The 25,808-nt window shown below is 39.5% G+C and overlaps 1 protein-coding gene across 1 annotated transcript in view; it reads right to left on the minus strand.

Annotated features, from left to right (window-relative positions):
- Positions 1–8,812: 8,812 nt before the first annotated feature.
- The window catches only part of LOC132776486 (poly(U)-specific endoribonuclease-A-like), a 31,360-nt gene continuing 14,364 nt past the window's right edge, over positions 8,813–25,808 (minus strand). The window contains exons 4-7 of the mRNA XM_060778187.2: positions 23,418–23,539; positions 22,654–22,766; positions 11,390–11,543; positions 8,813–9,307 (exon numbers count right to left, since the gene is read on the minus strand). Coding sequence (XP_060634170.2) covers positions 9,044–9,307; positions 11,390–11,543; positions 22,654–22,766; positions 23,418–23,539 — 653 coding nt within the window. The 3' untranslated portion in view covers positions 8,813–9,043. The remainder of the gene's footprint in view (positions 9,308–11,389; positions 11,544–22,653; positions 22,767–23,417; positions 23,540–25,808) is intronic.

The raw sequence follows: 25,808 nt of genomic DNA on the forward strand, positions 1-25,808 counted from the left end.
AGTGAGCCCCTTGTCAAACAGAAAATCCCAAGTCTAGAATACGCATTTCAAAGAGAAATGAACAAAATAAAAAAATTAAGTTCTTGTGGGTTTTTTCGGGCTATAGGGCCATGTTCTAGAGGCATTTCTCCTGACGTTTCGCCTGCATCTATGGCAAGCATCCTCAGAGGTAGTGAGGTCTGTTGGAATTAGGACAATGGGTTTATATATCTGTGGAATGGCTGAGGTGGGGCAAGGAGCTCTTCCCTGCTGGAGCTAGGTGTGAATGTTTCAACTGACCACCTTCATTAGCATTTGAAGGCCTGGCTGAGCCTGGGAAAATCCCCTGTTGAGAGGTGTTAAGATGTGCCTGGTGGTTTCCTCTCGACAATACATTAAAAAAATTAAGTTTCCACAAAACAACACAATTCCAGCCAAGATAAGTTCAAGATCAGAGCTTCGCCTTCTAACACAGTGTTTCCTTTTATGCTGACTGTAAATGGGATAAATGATTGGGAGGAGGCAGAGCATACAAACACAGGATTGATAATACGGCTCAGATTTCACCCACCTATCTCCCAGTAAGTCTATCCATTTCAGTCCAATCCTTGGAAGGAATTGCAAACTCTGTGTCCATTGTTCCCTATCATGTCCACACTATTCAAAGGGAACCAAAGTGAAGGCCTCTCTCACAGTGACTGGATATGTATTTTCTAAAAGATACACCATCAAGTATCATTATTTAGTGTGGCTTTTTAAAAAAAATGGTGAGGCATACAATTTTCTGTAAACATCGGGCAATTTTATTCCGGCTACGAATTATAAGGAAGGCAGTGATTGCAGTGGTTGGCATGGAGATTTAAAGCAGCCACAAGTAGCAAGTGAAAAGATTTCTGCTAGCAAGCCAGCTACTCTTAATGGGTAAAATTAGACTGCTGTTGCAAAGCATTTAAGAGAAAAAGCTGCTTCTCATTAATAGCAGATCACAATCTGCAATTCTTTGTGTATTTTCCTTTTCTAATTACCACAATGGTAGTTTCAACTCCCCCTTGTTAGTTACGTCTTTCAGCCACCAGGCATAGATTGCGAGGCTGAGTAACCACATTCAGAGTCATTGGAACCTCCTCTCTGCAATGCATATGTGCTCAACTGAATGTATGATGTTTGTCGGAATGTGAGCTTGCTGGCAAAAGCAGCGTCTATGAGACTCGGCATGTTTCTCCCAAGAGGGATAAAATTTCCTTTCTTTTTATATCTATTATGTATCAGAAAGATCTGGTGAAAGGTTAGTCCACCTGCTAAACCATGTTTACATCTGTGCTAAGACTAGAAGATGCCTCCAAAGCGTGCCAAGTTTCCTTTTGACCAAATGTCTGGGCTGTACTGGAATCATTCTATGCAATGATGAATCACATTGAAATGCAGTTTTCTTTTTATTAACGAAGGAAACACAAAAAAAAACCCTTCTTGTGGCAATTATTTTTTTAAAGAAAATAAAATCACACGGGGACTTAGGGTATTTCAGAAAATGTATAGATATTTCTGCCTATTTCTTTCTTTTTCTTCTGTTAAACAGAAGTGCTTAAATGTGGCGAGACCTCTTAACTAGGAATGAATGACCCAGCTGCGGATTCCTTTGAAATGATCGATTGTTGATGGCACAATGCGCTTTATTTAGAATGAGTGAATATATATGTGTAAATATATATATATAAATGTATATGGCAAGTCTGCTGAGCTGAAGGTAAAAGCGATGTGTACAAAAAAAAAAGCCTTGTACAGTGGAAACAAGCTTGAAATGCGAACTAAAAGCACAGAATGTGTGTGTATTGACAATGACTGGTAATTTCCTTAAAGGGTTGTTTCTCTTTTTTCCATTCTGCTGAATAACAGCCAGTTCTCACTTTAGTTTCCAAAAACAAAATGTGTGTGGGCTCCCATGACAAATATGGAACTATTTTTAAAGGGATAGTATCCAGGAGCAATATAAATATTTTATTTTCTTTATTATATCCCACCCCTACAAGTATGTTGCTATTGTTTTATGCATTTTAGAAGATATAGACCCCTCACTGCAAGCACACCGAAGACATTTCTCTTCATTTTATGTCAGGAACTTGCATTGCCAGTCAAGTTCCTTGCCCACAAGTTGGGTTAAGTTGATAGTTAGGGCAGTGAGGCAGGGAGGGTGAGTTGCGTAGCTGGTAACCAGCTGACCTTACTTCTTTCTAAGCGGACAAAGGAGTAACATGTAGACATCTCTTATATGTTCAATATAGAATTATTTAATTCGCATTTAGTTTGCTGAAGATTTCATGCAGATGTTAATAGTCTATTTTGATCTTTTCTTTGAATCATACCAAATGCTATATTAAGTGCTTTATTTCCATTGCTACGACATCTAATGGTCCACAGCTCAATGAGCGCCAGCATATGCACATGCCAATACGTATATGCGAGGGGGTGAAAAAAATCTGAATAATCATGTTGGTTTTTAAGTGGCGAAAAAACTGCGAGGAAATTCATGGTACAAATCCACTACTTCGGGGATTGTTCATGTGTTCCTTACCAGTTTGCCAAAGTTGCTACTTAGATTAAAATAAAATCTGGATACTCTCTCTTTAAACTATAAGTTGTGTTTTAACATTTTCTGCATATGCTCTGGTTGTTTTGGCCAAAAAAAAACCAACTCATGAATTAGTTTAAAAATTATGTTATAAACTCGGACCAAGTGATCTAAAGCGCATTGTTTTCTTCAGTTGTTACCTCTGTGTAAATATGCCTTTTTTATCGAGAAACAAAAAAAAATGAGTTTGGAATTGGAAATCCCATCTGGCGTTCTAAGCATGTCAATGTCAATACAAGTAGATTGTATCTTGTATAGATGTTTGGTGGCGTTCCCGGGTGCTCAGCAGTCACTGACTAGCATGTGTGCCATCATTGTATCAGACAACATGTATGCAGCATCCTTGAGATGCAAAGGTAGAAAAAAAAACACCTCCCTTGAGGAAAAAGTTTAAAATGCAACAGCCACCATTTGTAGTCTTTTGAGAGATGTAATATTTCCACACTGAATGTTGCATGCATCAATGGTGGTTGGTTAATCTTTCTCCTTTTCTTTTCTTTTTCACTTGAATGAATAAATTGATTCCTCTTTGATTTTTGCCTTCCAGTCCTCCAAGAATAAAACTATAAAACTAGTTCTAAGAGTTGTACAAAATGAAACAAAAAGTAAAATAGTATGACAAATTGTATAAAGAAGAAAAAAATGCTTGTAAATCAGTCTTGATTTTCACTGTATGTATAAAATCCATGTCATGGTTTTGTGATTGTATACAGGACGTATCTTGAGAATTTATGCAAATTGTGTTGTATAAAGACTGTTAAACCCAGTCTGACTAATAAATATTTCAAATACCTAGTCTGAGTTTTTTTCCTATTACTTAACATTTAGGACTTTGTTGCACTGATGTCTTATTCCACTGCAGTCATATTATCATTGATAGCAGATACATCGTAAAGAGTAGAGACATCACACTGGCAACAAAGATCCGCCTAGTCAAAGCCATGGTATTCCCTGTAGTAACCTACGGATGTGAGAGCTGGACCTTAGGGAAGGCTGAGCGAAGGAAGATCGATGCTTTTGAACTGTGGTGCTGGAGGAAAGTTCTGAGAGTGCCTTGGACTGCGAGAAGATCCAACCAGTCCATCCTCCAGGAAATAAAGCCTGACTGCTCATTGGAGGGAAGGATGCTAGAGACAAAGTTGAAGTACTTTGGTCACATCATGAGGAGACAGGAAAGCCTAGAGAAGACAATTATGCTGGGGAAAGTGGAAGGTAAAAGGAAAAGGGGCTGAGCAAGGGCAAGATGGATGGATGGCATCCTTGAAGTGACTGGACTGACCTTGAAGGAGCTGGGGGTGGTGACGGCCGACAGGGAGCTCTGGCGTGGGCTGGTCCATGAGGTCACGAAGAGTCGGAGACGACTGAACGAATGAACAACAACAAGCAGATACATACCAGGTTAAACACCTTTAATATTACACTTCAGTCATACAATTGCACTAATTCACCAATTAATAGTACTATGTTTGTACTTCCACACATCCTCATAATCTCACCTTCCTACATTATCCCTGTTCCTTTATTTGTTAACACAAATGTAACTGTATAATCTATGTTGTTGTTGTTCATTCGTTCAGTCGTCTCCGACTCTTTGTGACCTCATGGACCAGTCCACGCCAGAGCTCCCTGTCGGCCGTCACCACCCCCAGCTCCCTCAAGGTCAGTCCAGTCACTTCAAGGATGTCATCCATCCATCTTGCCCTTGGTCGGCCCCTTTTCCTTTTACCTTCCACTTTCCCCAGCATAATTGTCTTCTCTAGGCTTTGCTGTCTCCTTATGATGTGGCCAAAGTACTTCAACTTTGTCTCTAGTATCCTTCCCTCCAATGAGCAGTCGGGCTTTATTTCCTGGAGGATGGACTGGTTGGATCTTCTCGCAGTCCAAGGCACTCTCAGAACTTTCCTCCAGCACCACAGTTCAAAAGCATCTATCTTCCTTCGTTCAGCCTTCCCTAAGGTCCAGCTCTCACATCCCTAGGTTACTACAGGGAATACCATGGCTTTGACTAGGCGGATCTTTGTTGCCAGTGTGATGTCTCTACTTTTTACTGTTTTATCGAGATTGGACATTGCTCTCCTCCCAAGAAGTAAGCGTCTTTGGTTTCCTGGCCACAGTCTACATCTGTATAATATGTATAATCTATACACATAATAAAAGTGAAAATGTGTGTATGTTGCAGAGGTGTTCACTTGCACAGACAGCCTCACAGATAGTCTCCTGCCTCCAGAAACAGGCTATAGTTCCAAGTGCTGAGAAGCCTCCAAAGGCACTCCCTCAACTGACATTTCAGGTTATAGTGAGCTGTGCACCATGAACATGTAGCCCAACCCCTGCCAATATCCTCACCAAACACCAACAACTCAAGGAATGCTTTCATTCGGGGAACTTTCCTTCCTAGATGTTCTGTTTTTTCTACAGAATGGACATCCCAGGGCTCCTTTCTCTCTCCAAATTTGCATGACCCCGCCCACTGCCTCTCACTTAACCCTTTCCTATGCATTCCTATGGCACACAGCAAACAGGAATTGATCTGCAACTGAACAAGAAGTTTGGGAAGAATTATCAAACATGGCACACAGACCCAACATGGCAAACTTTGAATACTGGTGGGGTTTGGGGTGATTGGCCCACGATTTTGGGAAATACAGTTCACCCACAACCTTATGCATTTTCTAATGCGAGCATTCATAAAAACAACAGGAAAGTCTGGCTTTTTTCTTAGAAATAGAGCTACAAATTACCAAACTGATATTACCTAACACCCCAAACAAATAGTACCTTTTTCAAGTAACCCGGGCCAACATAACATACTGAAGATGTTTGGGAGGCAATGACCTGCCTGTGTGGGAATTGTTCACCCTGCATCCAGAGATATTACCAAACTTCCCGAAACAAACAATGCCTTTCTCAATGTATTGTCAAAGGCTTTCATGGCTGGAATCACTGGGTTGTTGTAGGTTTTTTTGTGCTGTCTGGCCATGATCTAGAGGCATTCTCTCCTGACGTTTCACCTGCATCTATGTCAAGCATCCTCAGAGGTTATGAGGTCTTTATCAAGTAACCCAGGCATTGCCGGTTCCCCAAGCTAGTATGAAATAAAAGGGAAATCGCTAGCTTGGAATTAGCAAGAGAAAACGGGGGGGGGGGGGGCAGAAAGGAGTAGAATCCCACTTCCTTTTGTTACATTACTGCTGGCACAGAAACAGAAGGGCCCATTGCACCAAGGTAGGTGATGGGAATGTTGTGGAATTGAATGGTGTGAATGAGTCATTAGCAAGGAACAAAGTCTTCACAGTGATTAAATGAATGGCTCAGTGGTATGGAATCCTAGGACTTGTCATTTGGTACCATCACTCTTTGGCAGAGATGGCTTCTAAAATTACAATTACCATTATTCCATGTCATTCATCCATAGCCATTTGCTGTTGATGTTTTGAGAGTTTTTGCTGCATGGCAGAGGGTTAGACTAGATGGCCCTTGTGATCTCTTCCAATTCTATTATTCTATGATTCTATGATAGCAGTTACAGTGGTGGTAAGCTGCATAATTCCACAGTGTAAATGCATCCTTGGTTAGTCTCAAAGGTGTTACAAGATAATTTGCATGTTGATCCAGACTAACACAGCCATACCTTTGAGTTACACAGGAGTTATTCTACTTGTACCTCCTGCTGTAGCCATACCAGGCAATATGATGGAAGAAACACTGCCCAAAAAGCTTTGTTAAGGCCAATGAGGTAGACTTTCAAGGTTTAGCCTATGGAATTTTGGTTTCTGCATCAAAGGGCATGATGGTACCCATTCCTTTGTAGTAGGCAACTGGACTGGCAGTTGAGAAGTTATGATAAGTCTTCATAACCTTGGGTTTATCTATTAGATGTGCATGAAGATGCTTCTCAACTATTGCTATGTTGATGGTTAACTGAGTTTTCTTCTCTATAATCACAGAGGAGGCTTTGCCCAATTGCCCATGCTTCTCCTGTCACTTGTATTCTTGTCACTGAGCCAACGGTTTGATTGCCCCCAATTCCTCAGACTATTGGGGAAACTATGTGACCCTAGAACTTAGCTGGAGATGTTTTAGGGCAACCATTCTATTGCAGGCATGGGCAAACTTGTTGGCTGCATGGCGGGCTGAAGCAGGGTGGGTGGGCCGGGAGGGAGGGAGAGAGTTGTCTTCAAGCCTACCCAGACATATAGCCAGGGGGGGAGGCTTTGGGGGCTTCAGCCCTCCCCCCCCCCTCAATTCTTATGTTGGTCTGCGAAAAGGCCTTACTGGTACATTATTTAGACTGTTATGTTTATTCATATCATGATCTGATCATCATGCTCAATATATCTCATATGCATGGGGGCATTGGGGTAACGATACAAAAGGTTTGCTAGGGTAGACCCTCAGACTCAGCCCCCACAATCAAACTCAGCCCTCCCCTCCCCCAAATCAAAATCCTGGCTACTGACCTGTCCCTACCCTTTCCTCCCCTACCTCTTCTCTTTTGGAGGCAGAAAGTGAAGGAAAGAGGAAATATTGGGATCCCAAAAGGGTTGGCCTTGGTCAGGATGAGAGGGTAGATGGGAGAGAAAAAGTGTATCCATTACACCCCGTATTGTCTGATTTAGAATCCTAGAGCTGGAAGAGACCCCCCAAGGGCCATCCAGTTCAAACAAGAAGGCACAATCAAAGCACTCTTGATAGACAGCCTCAGCAGGAAAGCTTCCAGAGAAGGAGACTCCACCACACTCTGAGGCAGCCTAGGCCACTCTCCAACAGCTCTTACTCTCAGGAAGTTCTTCCTAATCTTTTCAGTCAAATCTTTTTTCCCTGCCATTTGAACCCATTGCTCCCATGTGCCCTGGTCTCTAGAGCAGCAGAAAGTCCATTTTCCCCCTCCTCCTTCCTCCTCCTCCTCAATGGGACACCCTTTTAAATCTTGAAACATAGTTCTCATGTTCAGAGGCGGCCCTAGGTAATTTTCAATGGTAAGCAAACAGTATTTTAGCCCCCCCCCCCCCCCCCACCAATCACTGATATATATTTTCTGTTCGTCGTGAGAGTTGTGTGCCATATTTGGTTCAATTCCATCATTGGTGGAGTTCAGAATGCTCTTTGATTGTAGGTGAACTATACATCCCAGTAACTACAACTCGCATATGTCAAGGTCTATTTCCCCCCAAGAGCGCCCTTGGGCAAAACCAACTATACTGCGAATGGTTACTTTGCATAATGGGTTGAGCCGCTCCTACTCATGTTCCCTCTAGATCTTCTTTTCTTCCAGCTAAACATTCCCCGGGAGGAAAAGAGAAAGGAAAAAAGGGAAAGATGGAGGAAGAGAAGGATAGAAAAAAGGGCGGAAGGGAATGGAGGGAAGGAAGGGAGGGGGAGGGAAGGGAGGAAGGAAAGAGAGAAGGAAGGAAAGACAAAAGGAAAGGAAGGAAGGTGAAAGAGAGAGAGGGAAGAAAGGAGGGAAGAGGGAAGGAATGATGAAAGGGTGTAAGGGAAGTAAGAAGGTAGGGAGGAAGAGGGAGTAAGGAAGAAAGGAAGGGAGGGAGAAAAGGAGGAAGGGAAGATAGAAGGAAGGAAAGGATGGTGAGAGAGAGGAGGTCCTGAGAAAAGACCCCAAAGGACCGCATCCGGCCCCTGAGCCTGAGTTTTTCCATACCTTTTCTATTGCCAAATTCATTGTATCATTCCAATAGTGACAAATATTTGATGAAAGTAATTCCTCCAAAAAGAGAAGTGGGCTAGGCAGATTGGCATTAAAATTGTCCACAAAGGAAACAGATTAGAGGGTGTGTTTTTTCTGGTAAATGCCCATTATTTTTTAAAAGAAAACTCAAGAACTCAAAGAAGTCTAGACCTTCCTGGAACAGGTCTGGAATAAGATGATATAAACCCAGGAAGGATTCAGCTAAGACTTGGGAAAGGAGAGGATTGAGTGATGTGATTTCAAAGTTCAGTAAGACATAATTTCCCTTCAAATTACATATCCCCACAAGTCACCAAGAATATGCTTGCAGCTGATTTATTTTTTAAAATGTAATTCTGTAGGGTATGGTTTTAATTTAATTTAATTTATGAGGCAATGCAGTGATACCTAGATGGAGGCTAAACAGAGAACCTTTAAATTTTTTATAAAGAGTCAAGGAATTCAAAGACCAATGAAAAGAAGGGAGCCAATGAAATTTCACATAAAATAAATACTTGATAGGCTTTCAAGATTCCTGAAAATCCAAAGAGACAGTGATGGAAAGAGTGGAAAGTCATATACTGATGTGTATTAACCACTCACATTACTATGTATAGATATGTAGTTTTATTTCACTATAGTATCCCCACAAAAGAAACATGTTAAATAATATTCCGTGAAAATACTTTGAAATTAAACATGACACGATAATTTTAAAACAAGGTTATTTTCGGAATTTCCTTTGGAGGTTTTTAATATAAATCTTCATTATTGCTGCTGAGGAGAACTGGATAAGCCGTTCCTATGTACCTTCCATGGCGGTAAACAACGATCTCCAATTCATATTCCTCTATTCTCACTCTCTGACGTGTAACTCTTTCATTTGACTGTAAAAAAATGATTGTATAAAGTGCAAATTCGAACTCAGGACTAACGCCAATGAAGCTGCTTCCCACAGGTTTTACCAGTCCCTTCCAGCTGAACTGAAGACTTAGCACCTGGTCATCTTCATCAGGCTGAAAAAATAACCAACAAATCATTTAAAAATCAGCAAGTGAGATTTTAAATTATGACAGATTCAGCACAATAAATACCATAAAGTGCATGGAAAATACTCAGAGTTGGCATCGGTTTTTTGCTCAAATGCAGAAAACTTTTGCTCAAATGCAGAAAAAGATAGGATAGTTGCTAAAAGGTGACCTTACCACAACAACAAAACTATATTACATTCCAAAGACCCAATTTGCTCAATGGTAAAAGGTGCACAACTGCAAACAGATTAATAAACTGATGTTGTTGTTCATTCGTTCAGTCGTCTCCGACTCTTCGTGACCTCATGGACCAGCCCACGCCAGAGCTCCCTGTCGGCCATCACCATCCTCAGCTCCTTCAAGGTCAGTCCAGTCACTTCAAGGATGCCATCCATCCATCTTGCCCTTGGTCGGCCCCTCTTCCTTTTACCTTCCACTTTCCCCAGCATAATTGTCTTAATAAACTGATAAGACTAATTAAATACAGGATGGTGTGCAATACAAGATGCATATAAACAAGGGTAAGAACACTGCAAATATATATAAGGAAAGTTTCAGCCTGTATCTAATACAGGAAGTTGTCTAATCCTGGCTACCTCAGAGAGAAACTTGGCAACAGCCAAGGTCACGTGGGAGAAATTATCACCTAGTAAAAGCTTCACATGAAATTGGGCTGATCTACTGGGTAAGTTTCTCAATAGTAGGTTAATAATAAGTAGCTGAGCCTGCTTATAAAAACTGCAGGACAATAAGATGTGATACATACATTCAACATCCTGGTTATTGCATGGGCACAATCTTGCATTGTTTGGGATTCCCGCAAATCTATCTCAAAGCACTTCAGATGGGAACACATTGCACCTTGCCTTAGAGCAGTGGTTCTCAACCTTCCTAATCCCGTGACCCCTTAATACAGTCCCTCATGTTGTGTGACCCCCAACCACAACATTACTTTTGTTGCGACTTCATAACAGTCATTTTACTACTGTTATGAATCATAATGTAAATATCTGATATGCAGGATGCATTTTCATTCACTGGACCAAACTGGGCACAAATACCCAATACACCCAAATGTGAATGCTAGTGGGGTTGGGTGAGGATTGATTTTGTAATTTGGGACTTGTAGTTGCTGAGATTTATAGTTCACTTATAATCAAAGAGCATTCTGAACTCCACCAGCGATGGATTTGAACCAAACTTGGCTCCCATGACCAATGGAAAACACTGGAAGGGTTTGATGGATATTGACCTTGAGTTTGGGAGTTGTAGTTCACCTATATCCAGAGAGCACTGTGGACTCATGCAATGGTGGATCTGGACCAAACTTAGCACAAATACTCAATATGCCCAAATGTGAATACTGGTGGAGTCTGGGGAAAATAGATCTTGACATTTGGGAGTTGTAGTTGCTCGGATTTATAGTTCATTACAATCAAAGAACATTCTGAACTCCACCAACGATAGAATTGGCTCAAACTTCCCACAAGGAATCCCATGACCTACAGAAAATACTGTGTTTTCTTATGGTCTTTGGCGACCCCTCTGACACCCCCTCACAACCCCCTCAGGGGTCCCGACCCCCAGGTTGAGAAACACTGCCTTAGAGAATAGGCAATGATATTTGGCCACAGTCATGTTCTTAAGATAATTTACTTCATGGAGAGGCCCAGCATATACTCAGGGCACTTGGGGAAGAAGAAACATATGTGCAAGAACACACAGAAAGCAATGCCCCACAGCCTTTGTTTAATAGATTTAAATGTCATGTCAAATCCCAGATTAGATAAGAGGGATGAAGAAAGGCCTTGCGGGGGGAGAGTCATTGTGTGGTCAAAGTCATCGAACTTGAACATTAGTGATTGGCATCACCCCATAAGTCTCAGGCTGCTTATGGTGCACACATACACCTCTTTCAGACACCTCCCTGGCATTCTCCATACAGCCCAGAATCTGTCATGTGAAACAGTTTGTTCCTTATGTTTAATACCAGGGCTGGCCTTCAGTTTCAAAAGTATAAATAAAAGGACACCATGATATAGAATTGCATGTTGGCTGATTCCTTACCCTACTCTTGTTTTGCCTGGCCACGTAGCCCTTGTAGTCAATGTGCTTAAGCTTTTCTTGGAGATAAAACTGCACCCAGTTATGCAGCCCCAGGATCTCATGTCCTCGTTTAGTTTCTCCAACAAATACATGCTCAAAGCCACAGGAGTCAGGTCTATAGGGAAACAGTTTTTGAAAATATAATGTTATCAACCCACTAATAATATATTGATTGCATTCAGAGAAATCACAAACATTGGTTAAGTTCATGTCAATTCCTCTTGATAGACATTCAGACATAATGGGGACATCCAGGATGAGTGAAAAGACCAAAACGTCTCAGATTTTGTTTCTATTCCTTCCTATTTTATTTTAGAGATCCATGCACATATATTTTTTATACACAATATTTTCTATCAGTTCCTGGTACAATCAGATATGTATGTGTGTATATATATATATATATGTATGTGTGTGTGTGTGTGTGTGTGAACTTTCCAAGTTGCTTTATGTTATCCCAAAATAAAATTGGAAAGAAAATAAACCCCAGGTTTCGGCGGTGACCAGGGGAGCATTCACACAGTTAAAGCTTGTTGGCCAGCTGTGCCCTTACCTTGGGAAGTCTGACTTGGCCACGGTAGTCCACGCTCTGGTTACATCCCGTTTAGACTACTGCAACACTCTCTACGTGGGGTTGCCTTTGAAGACGGCTCGGAAGCTCCAACAAGTCCAACGCTCGGCAGCCATGATACTAACAGGAGCGGAGCACAGGGAGCATACAACTCCTCTGCTGCACCAGCTCCACTGGCTGCCGATTTGCTACCGGGCTCAATTCAAAGTGCTGGCGTTGGCCTATAAAGCCCTAAACGGTTCTGGCCCAAGCTACCTATCTGACCGTATCTCTGCCTATGAACCCACCAGGACTCTAAGATCTTCTGGGGAGGCCCTGCTCTCGATCCCGCCTGCATCACAAGCACGGCTGGCGGGGACGGGGGACAGGGCCTTCTCTGTGGTGGCCCCTCGGCTGTGGAACACCCTTCTCATGGACATCAGATCAGCTCCTTCATTAATGGTGTTCCAAAGAAAACTAAAAACCTGGCTGTTTGAACAGGCATTCGGATAAACAGTGCAAGGAATACGATGAATATAGAAACGGAATTATGGATGACAAATTGGATCACAATTCTAGTTACGAGACGTTAATGTGTTGTTATTGATGTGTCATTACTTTGTATACTATGCTGTTAATGGATTTTAAATTGTATGTTGTTATGATTGACTTTTTACTCTTGTTGTGAACCGTGTTGAGTCGCCTACGGGCCGAGAAACTGCGGTATACAAGCAAAGTAAATAAATAAATAAATAAACATCTGGGACTTCTCAATCAGCCTAGATGCAGTCAATGAAAATACCTCAAGCAACTTGTTTCTCTGCAATCGTCTTTATTTCTTCCTGCAATGAATCTTGCTTTTTTGATATCTTTTGAATCTCCTTCAATATATCTTTCAATTTTACATTTTCTTCTGAGCCTTGAGAGCCTCTTCTTGCCGCTATACCTAATTTTATATCTTTATCTTTCTCCATTTTATTCTTGGGTGCTGGTCTGGATAGAAAAATTAAATACTAATTCTTCAAATTAATTCCTGATCTTGGATATAGATCAATTCAGTTCATAAACTGGAAAAGTTTTTTTTTTTGATAAATTACTTATAATATTATTTAATATTATTTTAATTGTATTTGATTATCTTTATATTATTGTGTAATTTATAATTCGGTTTAATTTATTTTATTAAATCTATTCCTTAATTAATTATTATTATTATTATTATTATTTTATTTATAAAAGTTAATTGATTACTAATTTAGTATTATTGTTATTATTTTAAAGATAAGGTAGATTGATGTTATAGCTTTCTCTCTTTTCTCCAGCACTCCCACTCTCTTGCCTCCCGTCGTCCAAATCCTCGTTGCGATCCGCCTTCCTTCTACTTCCTTCCTTCAGTACTCTTGCCTCCCGACGCGCTCCAGCCCTCTTGCCTCCCGTAGTCCTGTAGTTCCGCTCCGGTCCGTCTCCCTCCTCCGCTACTCCGCTCCGCTACTCCGCTCCGTTTCTTCTTCTACGTCACTTTCGTAAGCTGCGTTGCCTTTATTTTCGCAGGCAACGCTGTTTGCGTATTCTTCTTCTCTACGTTTCTTACGTATTCTTCTTCTCTACGTTTCCGCCCTTTACGTTTCCTTAAGACTCCTGCCTTCTTCCGCCCTCACTCTGCGTCTTACGTCAGGTCCGGCGTGGCGGTCTAACTTCCTGCTTATCCTCAGATTGCGCGCGGTTTCTTCAGTGTACCGCCCCTTCCGGATTCCTTCTGTATGTTTATGAAGAAAGTCTCCGTAGACATAACACCATGGCGTCAAGGTCAGGATGTCTTCTTTTATTTCCTTTAAATTTCTTACTTTACTGTTATCTAATTTCCAAGTTTCTTCTTGCGGTTATTAAGGGGGGGGATAAGCTATCAGCCGTCTCCTCCACCCTCCCTTGTATTTAGTCTCTTTTTAATTCTTTTAACTTTAATTTGATTTAGTTTCCAAACTTCCAAACTTCCAGGTATGCCCTTATCCGCTCAATATCTATCTGTATCTTTTTATAGTGGCTCCTTTTCCTTTTGGAGCCTCTTCCAAGTGTATTTTTATTTATATTTAGCTCCGATCCTCAGATCCGATCGGGTTACTCTTAAATTAAATTCTCTTCCCCCCTTAATGCAATCGGGGAGAGGTTTGTGCAACTTGGTCCCAGAATTTATTCTTAGGAAACTTACGTTTCACTTTTCCCGCAGTGGAGTTCTTGTGGTTTCTTGTTGTTATCGATTGCGAGGGCAGCGACAGTTATTGCTGCCTTTCGGCAGCTTCTCGCGGAGTGGCTTGCTACCCCCGGTCTGTCCGGATCCACTTTCCCTCCTCCCTTGCAGAGAAACAAGAGGCAAATTACAAGGCGATGCAGACAGAATGGAAAGAGATGAAGAAAGAACTCAAAGAAGAATACGGGGCAATTAAGAAAGATGTAAAACAATTAAGAGAGGTTACTGGAGAACTGAAAAAAGATAAAGAGAAAATAGAAGAGAATCAAATCAAAATGCAGAAAAAGATTAAAGATTTAGATAGAAAACAAGAAAAATATGAGAGAGAACAAGAAAAGTTGCAACAGACGGAACTAGATTTTCAAATAAGATTAAGGAATATGTGGGAAGACCCGAAAGAAGATTTAAAATCAGAAGTGATTAGGATGTTAGCTTCATGCATGAAGATTCAAGAACAGGAGATGGCTAAAGACGTAGACAAGATATACAGGATTACAACCAACTTCTCTAAAACAAATAACGCTCCAAGAGATGTAATAGTACAGTTGACAAAACGTAGATTAAGAGATGAAATCCTGTATAAAAATAACAGGAAAGGAATAATATTCAGAGGAACAAGAGTTGTGATGCTGAGAGAATACCCACAAACAGTAATAAATAGAAGAAGAAAATATTACTTTTTAACAGATGAATTGAAGAAAAGACAGATTAGGTTCCGTTGGGAACGCAACGAAGGGATCATGACTACATATAAGGAGGAGAAGTATTGGATCACTACAGAAGACAAGGCTAAAGCCTTTTATGACAAACTAATGAAAGACAAAAAGGGTCCCTCCCCGAAAAGAGGGAAACAGACGAAAAGGCCAAGACCAGAATCTCTTGAAATGGAAGACCGAAGTGAGACCCCGGAACAAGGGGCATCATCGCTAAGTAATGTGGACGAGGACAAAGACGACACAGGAAACGAATCAGATAAAGTTACAACGGATGACAATGAATAATCAACAAATAAAATGCTATAATAACAATGTGAATGGTCTTAACTCCCCACAAAAACGCAAGAAATTATTTACCAAATTAATTAGAGAAAAGCATGACATCATTACCCTACAAGAAACACATATAGCCAATAGACACACACCACACTTGGTAAATAAGAAATTAGGGAAATTGTATTGTTCATCACTTGAGAAGAAAAAAAGAGGGGTAGCAACATATGTTAAAGATACATTAGACTCAAGATTGGAATTTAAAGATCAAGAAGGTAGAATATTGGGGGTTATGATCTTCTCGGGAGAGTTAAAAATACTTGTATGCAACATTTATGCCCCAAACGGCCCAAAAAGAGCTTTTGTTAAAACATTAAAAGAAAAATTATTGAATACTGAATTTGATGAATTGATACTTGCAGGGGACTTTAATGGGGTTTTAAACAGTGAAGAAGATAAATCTAGGAAACAGAAAAATAGAAAAGTAAAGGATGGACATACTACCTTACCACAAAATTTAATTCAACTGAAAAATGAAATGGAGCTATTGGATGTATGGAGAGTGAAAAATGAAGGGGAAAAAGACTTCAGTTTTTACTCAAATAGACACAACACTTGGTCGAGGATCGACATGATTTGGTCCTCCAAAACCCTTTTTACACGAATCGATGATATATCTATTTTACCAAGAGATATCTCGGACCACTGCCCAATAGCAATGATTATTAATAAAGAAATAAGAATTAGAAAATGGAGACTCAATGAAAATTTAATAAAAAAGGAGCAAGATATAAAAAAAATACAAAGAAATTGTTAAAGATTATTTGACTATAAACCAAACAGAAGAGACCAAATCTCAAATCGTATGGGATGCATTGAAAGCAGTCCTAAGGGGGCATCTAATACAGCATAATGCAAAGATTAATAGGATAAAAAATCAAGAATTAAAGGAGATAGAACAACAAATAATTATTAAGGAAAAAGATTTGAAACTAAACCCTCAAAAAACATCTTTAATTAAATCATTAGCAGAACTTAGACAAAAAAAACATCATCTGGAATTAGAACGTCAAGCAAAACAAATTAAATTCTTAAAACAGTCATACTTCGAAAATGCTAACAAACCGGGGAGTCTGCTAGCCAGACAAGTACAAAAAAAGAAACAAAAACTCCAAATAACGAAGCTCAAAATAGGAGATAAAACGATCATGAAGAATAAAGACATTCTAGAGGAATTCCAGAACTTTTACAAACATTTATACAAGAAAGACAATATCTCAAAAGAGGAAATAGTAACATATATAAGTAAAATGGGTTTAGAGAAAATAAATGAAGAACAAAGAGAGAAATTAAATAGGGAAATCACGATAGAAGAAATAGACAAAGCAATTAACAGAATGGATCCTAGTAAAGCTCCGGGCCCGGATGGATACACAGCTGGCCTCTATAAGACTCTTAAACATGAATTGAGTCCATTACTGCAAAAAATTATGAATGATGCATTACAATTGCAAATAATACCAGATTCTTGGAAATTGGCAGAGATAACATTGATCCACAAAGAAGGGTCGGACCCGACAGAAATTAGAAATTACAGACCGATATCCCTTTTAAACACTGATTACAAGATTTTCACAAATATACTAGCTGCCCGGCTAAAAGATTTCCTGAAAGACTGGATTGGGGAAGAACAGGTGGGTTTCCTACCAAATCGGAATATGAGAAATAACATTAGAACAATTTTGGACCTAATTGAACACTATGAATTAAACCATCAAAAAGAAGTAGCTTTTTTGGCAGTGGATGCCGAAAAAGCTTTCGATAATCTCAATTGGGATTTTTTTAAAACTTTAATTCAAGAATTGGACATGGGGTTCAACTTCGCTAACGCTATAAATTCGATTTATGATTCTCCGAGAGCTAAAATTTTGGTTAATGGCAGCATGGGGGAAGAATTCCCAATATATAAGGGGACCAGACAGGGATGCCCCCTCTCCCCCTTAATTTTTATTATGGCGCTGGAAATTTTGATAAAAGGGATAAAGGAAGACAAAGAAATTAGAGGGGCAAAATTAGGGAAATACGAATTTAAAATTAGGGCGTATGCCGACGATGTGATAGGGATTATTGAGGACCCAGCAGAGCATTTGGAAGCATGGATAAACAAAATTTTGGAATTTGGAAAATTAGCGGGCTTTAAAATGAATAAAACTAAAACGATGATATTAACGAAGAATGTAGATAAAAAGAAACAAGAATCTATCCGGAGCCGGACGGGCCTAAATATAACAAAAAAACTCAAGTATCTGGGAATTTGGATAGCAGCAAAAAATAATTTGCTGCTTAAAAATAACTATGAACTTCTTTGGAAAGAAATAAAAAATGACCTGGACAGATGGAAACATCTAAATCTTTCCCTCTTAGGACGTGTGGCATTGATAAAGATGAATATTCTTCCCAAATTGACATTTTTATTTCAGAATATCCCTATCGTAAGAAACGCTGAAATATTCCAAAAATGGAATAAAGAGTTAATGAAATTTATTTGGGGCAACAAGAGACCAAGGGTAAAATACACCATCCTAATAGACAAGAAAAATAGGGGAGGCTTAGCCTTCCCTGATTTAAAATTATATCACGAGGCAAATGCGTTAGCGTGGACAATGGAGTGGATGAAACTTGTGGATGAGAAATTACTATCATTGGAAGGTTGGGAATTGAGGAAAGGCTGGCATGCCTATATTTGGTATGACCAAGAAAAGAAAGAAAAAGAGTTTGGCAACCACTTTGTAAGGTCGGTGCTTCTCAGAACCTGGTTAAAATATAGAAAAAACTTTTATTCTAAAATCCCCCTTTGGGTGTCACCTATCGAGGCTAACCAAAGACGGTTGTTAGGATGGCAAAAATGGCCAAGGTATAAAGACTTGCTGATCAAAAATACCGAACAGTTAAAGTCATTTGAGGATTTAAAGAAAAATTTTGGAAATATAACATGGCTTCACTACATGCAATTATGTAGTTATTATAAACAAGATAAGAAAATAGGCTTTTGCCTAGAGGACGATATATGGGAGAAACTACTAAATGTAGAGAAAAAATTGATATCTAAGATCTATAGTAAATTACTTGACTGGGCTACGGAAACAGAAAAGGTTAAAAATTGCATGGTTAGATGGGCTCAAAATGTGAGAAGACCAATCCTTTTAAAGGAATGGGATACATTATGGAATAAAAGAAGTAAATATACATATGCTACAAACTTGAAAGAAAACCTATGGAAGATGGTCCATAGGTGGCACATGACACCCAAAAAAATAAGTATAATGTATAAGAACACAGAAAATAAGTGTTGGAAGTGCCAGGAAGAGGAAGGTAGCTACTACCATATGTGGTGGTCTTGCAGAAAGGCACAAGAATATTGGAATAAAATACATAAGGAATCCCAGAGAATTTTAGGGATTTCATATTTAAAAAAGCCCGAATATTATCTATTGAGTATTACGGATTCGGTTGCTAATCTAGACCAAAATAAGGATATACTATTGACATACTTATCGACTACGGCAAGGATTATTTATGCAAAATATTGGAAACTGGGAGAAATCCCAGACACGGAAAGCTGGTTGACAAAAATCTTAGAAATAAAGGATATGGACAGACTAACTTTTTTGCTAAGGAAGAATTCAGGGAACCCAATTCGAGAGACAGATTGGTCTCTCTTGGAAAATTATATAGAAGAGAAGAAGAAAGAAGATAACTGAGGATGAAAATGGAAAGATGGTTGAAAAGCAACAACGTCCAGAATGGAAGTCAAATTTTTATTCATTTTCTTCATTTTTTTTTCTTTTTTTTCTTCTCTTTTCATTTTTTCATCTTTTATTTTTTCCATTTTTCCGATTTTTCCATTTTTCAATTTCTTCATTTTTTCATTTTTGGACTATCTTATTTTAGCTTTAGTGTTGATCTTACCTTTCTCTTCTTGACTATCTTTATCAGCTCTTTACTATCCATATATTGTTCTCACTCTTTCCCTGTATTATATAATACTTTAAAACCTTAATAAAATCTGTTTAAAAAAAAATACCTCAAGCAACTTTAAAGAAGATTATTGGAGATAAGATTGCCAGCTCAGGATTATCTTGAGTCTCAAGAACCTAAAACATATGGTTGCTTCCAGGTGATACCAAAAAGAAAAATGGATTCCCCTAAAACTGTGGAGACCAAAATCCACTGATTGTGGTAATGTGAAAATAACTAAATTGACTCAATGTATATATTACAAATACACATATCAAAAAATCAGGACTGGCACATTCACATTAAGTAGAAACAACTGGTTCTTCTCTTGAAGTATAAAACAAAGTTTTTGTGTGAGTAAATGTCCTGTTCTTTATTACATATGAGTAGACTCCAGTAGTCACATGAATTGACTCCAACCTGCAACCGGTTTCGACTCACAAGAGCCTTCGTCAGGCGGTTGGGTCTACAAACAACACATATCATGAATACACACATACAATTTAACAATTTGTTATATCAAGTTTGTAAGAATATATACAGACATACTACTTACTCAAATTATCAAAAAAAGCTCAACTTTTGAGGTGAGAAATTCACCAACAGTTTTCTGGAGGGGTGGATCCTAAGGGGACATCACCTGTCCCTGCTCACTTATTTACATTGGTCAAACAAGCAGAGAAGTCAGGCTCAGGATCATTGAGCACAAAAGTAAAATCAGGAAACATTCTACTGATTCTATTCTGCATATATAAGCATCTTGTGGTCCTGAACCACAGCCCTGAATCATTTCAAGTACAAATTCTGGAGGTGGTTACTCTACCCAGAGACACTGACTTCCAAACTAAACTTTTACAACGGGAATCCTTCTGGATCTTTACCTTGCAAACACAACATCCACAAGGGTTAAACAACACCAATTCATATGACTGTTTTTTTTATAACAGAGTAGGTTTTACCCCAGTGTATTCTGAACTGATAATGATGTCACTATCACCTGACCAATGGACTTGCTATATTAGTAATGGGTTGAGTTATTTTGATCCTATCTATACTCGCCATAGAATAAAACTCCTTGCTCAACAAAGACTAGCTATGAGTATTATATTATTTTTGTTTCATAGATATTATATTTCTCTATGTATGGTTTAGAATTCATGTCACAATGTAATACTACCTTTAGCCACTATTTATATCCCCTTAGGATCCACCCCTCCAGAAGACTGTTGGTGAATTTCTCACCTCAAAAGTTGAGCTTTTTTGATAATTTGAGTAAGTAGAGTGTATGTATATATTCTTACAAACTTGATATAACAAATTGTTAAATTGTATGTGTGTATTCATGATATGTGTTGTTTGTAGATCCAACCGCCTGATGAAGGCTCTTGTGAGTCAAAACCGGTTGCTGGTTGGCGTCAGTTCATGTGACTACTGGAGTCTAGGTAGGTAGGTAGTCCCCTGACATTAAGTCCAGTCATGTCTGACTCTGGGGTGTGGTGCTCATCTCCATTTCTAAGCCGAAGAGCCAGCGTTGTCCGTAGACACCTCCAAGGTCATATGGCCGGCATGACTGCATGGAGCACCGTTAGTGGAGTCTACTCATATGTAATAAAGAACAGGACATTTACACACACAAAGACTTTGTTTTATACTTCAAGAGAAGAACCAGTTGTTTCTACTTAATGTGAATGTGGCAATCCTGTTTTTTTGATATGTGTATTTGTAATATATACATTGAGTCAATCTAGTTATTTTCACATTATTTATTTATTTATTTATTTACTTTGCTTATATACCGCTGTTCTCAGCCCGGGGGCGACTCACAGCGGTGTACAACATAGAAAGGACAAGGTTCAAAATTCAAGACACAATATAAAAATAATCCACAATCCAGCATTAACCAAAAAACATCATCATCAAAAAACATCATCATTACTACAAAAGCCATTCCGCGTCATCTCATCATCCAAACCACAATCCAGTATCATTTTCCATTGTTCCATTCCTCTAGTCATTACCAATCATTGCACTTCTTGTTCAAACGCCTTCTTGAACAACCAAGTCTTTAGTTTCCTGTGGAATATCATCAGGGAAGGGGCCAGTCTGATGTCCACAGGAAGGGTGTTCCACAGCCAAGGAGCCACCACCGAGAAGGCCCTATCTCTCGTCCCCGCCAGCCGTGCCTGTGAGGCAGGCGGGATCGAGAGCAGGGCCTCCCCGGAAGATCTCAAAGTCCTGGTGGGCTCGTAGGTCGAGATGCAGCCGGATAGGTATCTTGGGTCGGAACCGTTTAGGGCTTTATAGGCCAACGCCAGCACCTTGAATTGAGCCCGGTAGCAAATTGGCAGCCAGTGGCGCTGGTACAACAAGGGGGTTGTATGCTCCCTGTGTCCCGCTCCTGTTAGTATCATGGCTGCCGCACGTTGGACCAATTGAAGCTTCCGGGCCGTCTTCAAATGCAACCCCACGTAGAGAGCATTGCAGTAGTCTAAACGGGATGTAACCAGAGCGTGGACTACCGTGGCCAAGTCAGACTTCCCAAGGTACGGGTGCAGCTGGCGCACGAGCCTAAGCTGTGCAAATGCTCCCCTCGTCACCGCCGAGACCTGGGGCTCCAGGCTCAGCGATGAGTCCAGGATCACACCCAAGCTGTGAACCACAATCAGTGGATTTTGGTCTCCACTGCTTCCAGGTGATGTCAAAGGAAGTGGACCCCAGTGATGTCATTAAAATCAACCACAGTTGCACAGATTATGCAATTCAGATATGAAAGCACCAAGTCTAATCAGTAAGGAAAGTGTGTGGATATACAGACATATATCTTTCAGTCACTTCTCTCTCACTTAAATTCCTCCCAGTCACATTCAGAACCAGAGAGAGTTAGGTGCAGTGACTTAGGGTCAGGCACTGAGACTCGGCAATTTTAGGTAACACATTTTGTAATTCCCTGGATAATTTGTTGTACCGTTCAATTGCATCAGGAAAGTATCTTCAGGTTCACAGAGGATACTTTCCTGGTCTCACTGTGTGCAATGCACAACTACAGATAACAGCAACACTATTGAAATGAAAATTTCTGCCAGAAATATATTATAGAATTCTAACTAAAGGAGGACAATTGTGATGCAGGACTTAGATAATTCATAAAGAGAACATATTTTTTTCATACATGAATCAGTCAAACCACAATTACTGGTTATGTCTTATCTTACTCTTTCCTTCCTCTACATATATCTGTGTGCATAACAATTTTAAATGGTATGCTTTTGGGAAGGCCTTCTGGTTTTCTTTCTTTTCTTTTTTTTAACTAATAATGTGCCATGTATACTAATCATGCTATATAAATAAATAACAAAGACATACAGTTTACATGCATTACATATTTCAAATTAACATATAGCCTATTTTTTAAAAGAAAAATTACCCTTTTCCCCTTTCCCTGCTGTAAAGGTGAAACCAAATATCATAGAGCTGAGACTTGAAATGCTTAAGATCTGGTTTGGTCCAGTTTTTTTCAACTAAATATTGATGAGCAATCTAGAAAAGATGAAATAAAAATAGATTTAGTTCACAGTTTTAAATCTATCAAAGGCATCACAAATCTAAAAAAGGAGTTACATGGGCAGTTCTTCATAAAACTTTAGGAATTTCATTGTTGCTGGCAAGAACGGCATTTTCTCCTCACTACGTTAAAATCATTAGCACTTGTCAACATTTCTGCATAGAAAATAAGTTTCTTGTCCAGGAAACTGAATTATCTATGAAACAATACCATTTTCTTCAGAAATACAATTTTCTACAGAAATGTTTTTATATGGAAAATGCTATTTTCAGCGCAGGAAGCTTGTTTTCTGCACAGAAAATTCAATTTTTGATGAGAAAAACCTGTTTTCCATTAATACAATTCTATTTCTGTGTTTTAAAAATGTATTTTTCTCTCAAAATAAGTCTCAAATTATCTATAGTTTGGGTTGTTGTAGGTTTTTTCGGGCTGTATGGCCATGGTCCAGAGGCATTAGATCATGGCCATACAGCCCGAAAAAACCTACAGCAAGCAACCCAGTGATTCCGGCCATGAAAGCTTTCGACAATATATCTATAGTTCCCTGAGTTGTTGGGTTTGGGGGGGGGGGGGGCAGGGCAGGTATCTTTCAAATGTTTTCATGTATTCTTTTTGTTCCTACTCACTTTCATCACTTTGGTTTCTAAAACTGCATCAAGAAAACTATTATTTTCTGCTATTTCCTCTGGAGTCACCATCTCCGCCATGCCAGTTGATGCCTCATAATTATCCAACAGTGAAACAAAAGCTGTAAAAATAAGATAAAAATTAAATGTACTCATCAGGCAGAAGAAAAGGTGGAATAGTTTACTTTCCTTACTAAGTAGATACAATATTGGACCCAGCTTCAAAGTTGAATGTCCCCTCTTTAAGTTGTTTATTTCAACCTGATGAAGATGATGATGAAAGGGGTAGGGCTACTGCTTTTGCGCTGATTCAAACTAGATAAGAAACCCATGAAAGAGGCTTCTCTTTTTTGATAGTCCTTTCTCCTGCTCCCAGCTCCTTTCCTTAAAAAGTAGGGTGCACAGGGATGGCTATATTGCTTTTACAAGATAAGTTGGGAGGACTTAACTGTTCATTTTCAGAGGGCTTTTCAAGTTAGCCTACAGGGGGGAAAAATCAAATTTCAAATTAGGGGGCTTTTAGTCCACAGTGCTAATATACCCATTATATATCCATTATCCAAATTTCCATGCCTCACAGCACATCCAGACATGTGGAAAAATTGAGCGGAAGCAGGCTAAAATAACTCACTTCTGCTTAGTTGGGTGTCCCCAAACCCAAAGCTTTCCCTAGGGAGATGGCTGCATTGCATTCAGGATCAAATGAAGGTTGATCTGGGATGCAATCCGGTCCCCCTCCAGCCTCCAGTTTACCCCCATAAAACTTACTAAAAGATGGCCTGGCAGCCAGGGAGCTGTCCTCCTTGAATGGAGGAAATTGTGCTTCAGGAGATAGAAGGCATGAGGAGAGAAATCCAGGAGCCGAAAAGTCCAAGACGACTGTGTAGATTCACCTCCGAGATGGTGTGACACAGTCCCAAAAGTTAATCCACACAGGATCAACAGCTGGTAAGCTTTGGACCTTAACTTACGAGATGTTTAATTAATAGTTTACTCTCCATTAATTTGCTTTTACCAGCGGCAGCATTTGAACGCCTCTAGTAAAAGCGAGGCAAGTCTCACATTAAAGGTCTGTCTGGAAGGGCCCTTAGACAAAACAAACCTACTTTCCCATAACAGGCTGATCTCTTTCCTTAGCTCATGTTTACTTACAAAAAACAGCCAACCTTTCATCTTAAAAGGGATTATTTTGCAGCTATTAATATCCCTATATAATTGCTGTTAAGAATTAACTAATTTAGTATGCCTATACAATTCCTAATTGTATTTCCATATCCTCTTTCTTCTAGGTCCTCTAGTCTACAGCCATTTTAAAAACTTCTTTCTTCCTTTTCCTCCTTCTTCTCCTTCATTCTAGATTGGGGTTAATTATGATTTTTTTTGTATGTAAAACTTTTTTTACATACTTTACAAAGAAAACTAACGGCACTTCTATCCTGGCACAAAATGTGGCTCATTGTGGCTATTTATATTTATATTTATATTTATATTTATATTTATATTATATTAAAAATATACTATTTTTAAATAAGCAATGCATGGAAGTGGAAGAAGACAACAGAATAGGAAGGACAAGAGACCTCTTCCAGAAAATTAGAAACATTGGAGGTAAATTTCAGGCAAAGATTGGTATGATAAGAAACAAAGATGGCAGGGACCTAACAGAAGCTGAAGAGATCAAGAGAAGGTGGCGAGACTATACAGAAGATCTGTATAGGAAGGATAATAATATTGAGGATAGTTATGATGGTGTGGTGAATGAATTAGAACCAGACATCCTGAGGAGTGAGGTTGAATGGGCCTTAAGAAGCATTGCTAACAACAAGGCAGCAGGAGACGACGGGATCCCAGCTGAACTGTTTAAAATCTTAAAAGATGATGCTGTCAAGGTGATGCATGCCATTTGCCAGCAAATATGGAAAACACAAGAATGGCCATCAGACTGGAAAAAATCAACTTATATCCCCATACCAAAAAAGGGAAATGCGAAGGACTGCTCCAACTTCCGTACAGTGGCCCTTATTTCTCATGCCAGTAAGGTAATGCTCAAGATCCTGCAAGGAAGACTCCAGCAATACATGGAGCGAGAGTTGCCAGATGTTCAAGCTGGGTTTAGAAAAGGCAGAGGAACGAGAGACCAGATTGCCAATATCCGCTGGATAATGGAGAAAGGCAGGGAGTTTCAGAAAAACATCTACTTCTGCTTCATTGACTATTCTAAAGCCTTTGACTGCGTGGATCATAATAAATTGTGGCAAGTTCTTGGTGGCATGGGGATACCAAGTCACCTTGTCTCTCTCCTGAGGAATCTGTACAAGGACCAAGTAGCAACAGTCAGAACTGACCACGGAACAACAGACTGGTTCAAGATTGGGAAAGGCGTACGGCAAG

This window comes from Anolis sagrei, chromosome 5 (assembly GCF_037176765.1).
Source record: "Anolis sagrei isolate rAnoSag1 chromosome 5, rAnoSag1.mat, whole genome shotgun sequence".
NCBI classification, from domain to species: domain Eukaryota; kingdom Metazoa; phylum Chordata; class Lepidosauria; order Squamata; family Dactyloidae; genus Anolis; species Anolis sagrei.